Source organism: Daktulosphaira vitifoliae, unplaced genomic scaffold (assembly GCF_025091365.1).
Source record: "Daktulosphaira vitifoliae isolate Bord-2020 unplaced genomic scaffold, ASM2509136v1 Scaffold_2, whole genome shotgun sequence".
NCBI classification, from domain to species: Eukaryota; Metazoa; Arthropoda; class Insecta; order Hemiptera; family Phylloxeridae; genus Daktulosphaira; species Daktulosphaira vitifoliae.
This window is the reverse complement of record NW_026099573.1, coordinates 12,366,991-12,370,419: the sequence shown is the minus strand read 5'-3', so window position 1 is coordinate 12,370,419 and position 3,429 is coordinate 12,366,991. Positions and strand designations below refer to the sequence as shown.

Sequence of the window (3,429 nt, the reverse complement as noted above, 5' to 3'; positions counted from 1 at the left end):
TGATAAATAAAGCGAAGTGTACTAGTTATGGTAAAAATCATACAGTCAACTGGAAGGCTGTTCAGTCTATAATAAGCGTCAGAATTAAAGTCTAATCCTTTAAAAGTGACTATTGTTCAACATATGAATAAACTTTCACACATAAAAATGGCGTTACATTCGCTCAAGCAATGAAAAAAGATAACCAGGGCCTGGACTAAAATCATCAATAGGCCTTGAGGCAGTACCTTGATATGGGCACCGCCTACAAAATATATCGCTACCAAAAGTGATAATCAAAAAAAAAATAAAAGAAATACTGATCATGAAAATGAACTACAACTGACCATTATAGAGGTCAGTTGTACATTATTTTACAGGTTACGCTTATCACTACATATAAGTATGAGGATAATGTAACACAAATATTACATACATTTTAATATTTTATTCAGAAAACCGATTATGATTTCCAGTTCAGTTAAGTTTTCAAACTCGATTTTAAAATATTCTTTTTCAGTTTCAAAAATTGGGTTTTGAACAATCCTGGTTATCGTTTTTGGTTTTTAAAAACAATTTTAGATTCTTACAATTTATTTAACTTATTTTATTTCATATTCGGTTTTGATGCGGAAATCAGTTAAATATAAATTACAAAATAAGTATTCAATGGTTAAAACTGTTTTTGTAAGAATTATTATCAATCCTTAGTTTGAATCGTTCAAAATTGTTATTTTTTAATATAATTTAAAATCAATACATTTTTTATAATCAACTGCTTTAGAGTAAAAGATATGTTTCAAAAATATTTCATAACTTGTGGTATGTTCAAAACCTGTCGTAATGCACACTTTTACCACTACAACGAGCGCTTTTTTGTGACACTAGCATATCACGATGGATAGAAAATATATTCTTTACATTGGGGTACGAACTCTAGTTGAATTTAATTTATCTCATAAAACTACTTAATATTAACTATAAAGATCGCTATACGTATTTCAGCATTACTAATGATATATTGAAAGTTATGGGAATACCCAACTTAATAACGTAATCGCAGTTTACTGGTAGCACATTGTTGCCTCCATTGGCCACAGTGCTATATTTTACCTCCATTGTGATAACAACACAACAGTTTGTAGACTCAAGATAATGTTCGTTAATGCCGATCAATAGGTTAATAAATAAAGGGAAACGCCGATGAAAATATTTTTTTTTACCATTATCAAAATAAATAAATATTTCAGTTGCGAATTTGACAAATAACAGTATTCAAAATTTACACGAACAAGTACAGTATTACAATTTTACATTTATTTATAAACTGTGTAACATCGTTATTATCATGATCGGTGGACTTTTTATGTATAACCATAAAGGGGAAGTGCTTATATCGAGAGTTTATAGAGATGATATAGGTCGAAACGCTGTAGATGCATTTCGTGTTAATGTTATTCATGCTCGTCAGCAAGTGCGATCTCCAGTAACAAATATTGCACGTACATCATTTTTTCACATAAGAAGAGCTAACATTTGGCTAGCTGCTGTCACTAAACAAAATGTTAATGGTGCCATGGTTTTTGAGTTTCTTATTCGGTTTACTCAGGTGATGCAATCATATTTTGGAAAGATTAACGAAGAAAATATAAAAAACAACTTTGTTCTTATCTATGAGTTGTTAGACGAGATATTAGATTTTGGTTATCCTCAAAATTGTGACACTGGCGTTCTTAAAACATTTATTACTCAAACTGGTATAAAATCACAAAGCAAAGAAGAACAAATGCAAATTACATCTCAAGTCACTGGACAGATTGGATGGCGCCGTGAAGGAATTAAATATCGTCGAAACGAATTATTCTTGGATGTTCTGGAATATGTTAACTTGTTGATGTCACCACAAGGTCAAGTATTATCAGCTCATGTAGCTGGACGTATTTTAATGAAATCATATTTGAGTGGTATGCCAGAATGTAAATTTGGTATTAATGATAAAATAGTTATGGAATCTAAAGGAACAAAAATAATCGATGAGACAGGTTCAAGAACTGCATCAGGAAAACCAGTAGTCGTAATAGATGACTGTCAATTTCACCAGTGTGTTAAACTCTCTAAATTTGAAACTGAACATTCCATTAGTTTTATTCCTCCTGATGGAGAATTTGAGTTGATGCGTTATCGCACAACCAAGGATATATCACTACCTTTTAGAGTAATTCCTTTAGTTCGTGAAGTCGGTCGTACTCGGATGGAAGTAAAGGCTGTATTAAAGTCTAATTTTAAACCTTCACTCCTAGGACAAAAAATTGAAGTAAAAATTCCTACACCATTGAATACTGCTGGAGTTCAATTACTTTGTTTAAAAGGTAAAGCCAAGTACAAAGCATCAGATAATGCAATTGTATGGAAAATTAAAAGAATGGCAGGAATGAAAGAAACTCAGTTATCAGCTGAAATTGATTTGTTGGAGACTGACACGAAAAAAAAATGGACAAGACCACCAATATCAATGAATTTTGAGGTACCGTTTGCTCCTTCTGGATTTAAAGTAAGGTATTTAAAAGTTTTTGAACCAAAATTGAATTACTCTGATCATGATGTTGTTAAGTGGGTTCGTTATATTGGACGCAGTGGTTTGTACGAAACGAGATGTTAATGATCAGTTATAATTTTTAACACCTAAATCCTGTTTGATCATTCAAATATTGTTTTATTATTATTGGTAATAGATTATTATTATTTATGATTTATTACCATTGTTTGTAATACCCTCTATATCTGTGCAGAAGGTTATACTCAGAATATTTATTGAACAATGAATTTTTATAATTCACTTATGTAATCTATTAATTTATAAATATATTGTTATTTAGGCTAGTCATTAATGATTTATTTGTAATTTTATACTGTCATATAAACAATTCAAAATTGTTTTGATTAAAAGTATAATCTCCCAAATTTTTTTTTATTATTGTATTATTATTTTATTTAAATAAATTATATATATATATATATATATATTTTTTTTTTTCTTTTTATAAGTTAGAATAATGATCTGCATGTTAGTATTATGAAATATACATTCAGTCAAATAATATTAAGAGTTGATGATAATGATAATAATATTATTTGTAATTTCTGAACAATTATAACAATAATGTAACTGTTAAATTAATTAATCTGTACAATATAATATTATTATAATGTTGGTTTTATTATTATTATAATAGTAATAAAATAAATTTAGCTGCCCTTTGAATTATTCAATGTTAATATAATCAATTAAATTATTTCTAGAAGACAAATTGTTTATTATTTAATGTTTAAAATAATGATTAATAACATTTTAAAACTTTAAACTTTTCTTCTGAAAAATAAAAAAAATTTATTAGAAACTTTGAAACATTTGAAAAACTCACATTTGTGCCTATTGAAAAATACATTATT

General features: G+C 28.1%; 1 protein-coding gene across 1 annotated transcript; it reads left to right on the top strand.

Moving 5' to 3' along the window:
* Positions 1-1,109: 1,109 nt before the first annotated feature.
* Positions 1,110-3,000, top strand: LOC126898932 (AP-2 complex subunit mu). Its single transcript, XM_050673343.1, has one exon. It carries the CDS (start codon positions 1,328-1,330, stop codon positions 2,636-2,638), a length of 1,311 nt encoding a protein of 436 aa, XP_050529300.1. The 5' UTR covers positions 1,110-1,327; the 3' UTR covers positions 2,639-3,000.
* Positions 3,001-3,429: the final 429 nt, after the last annotated feature.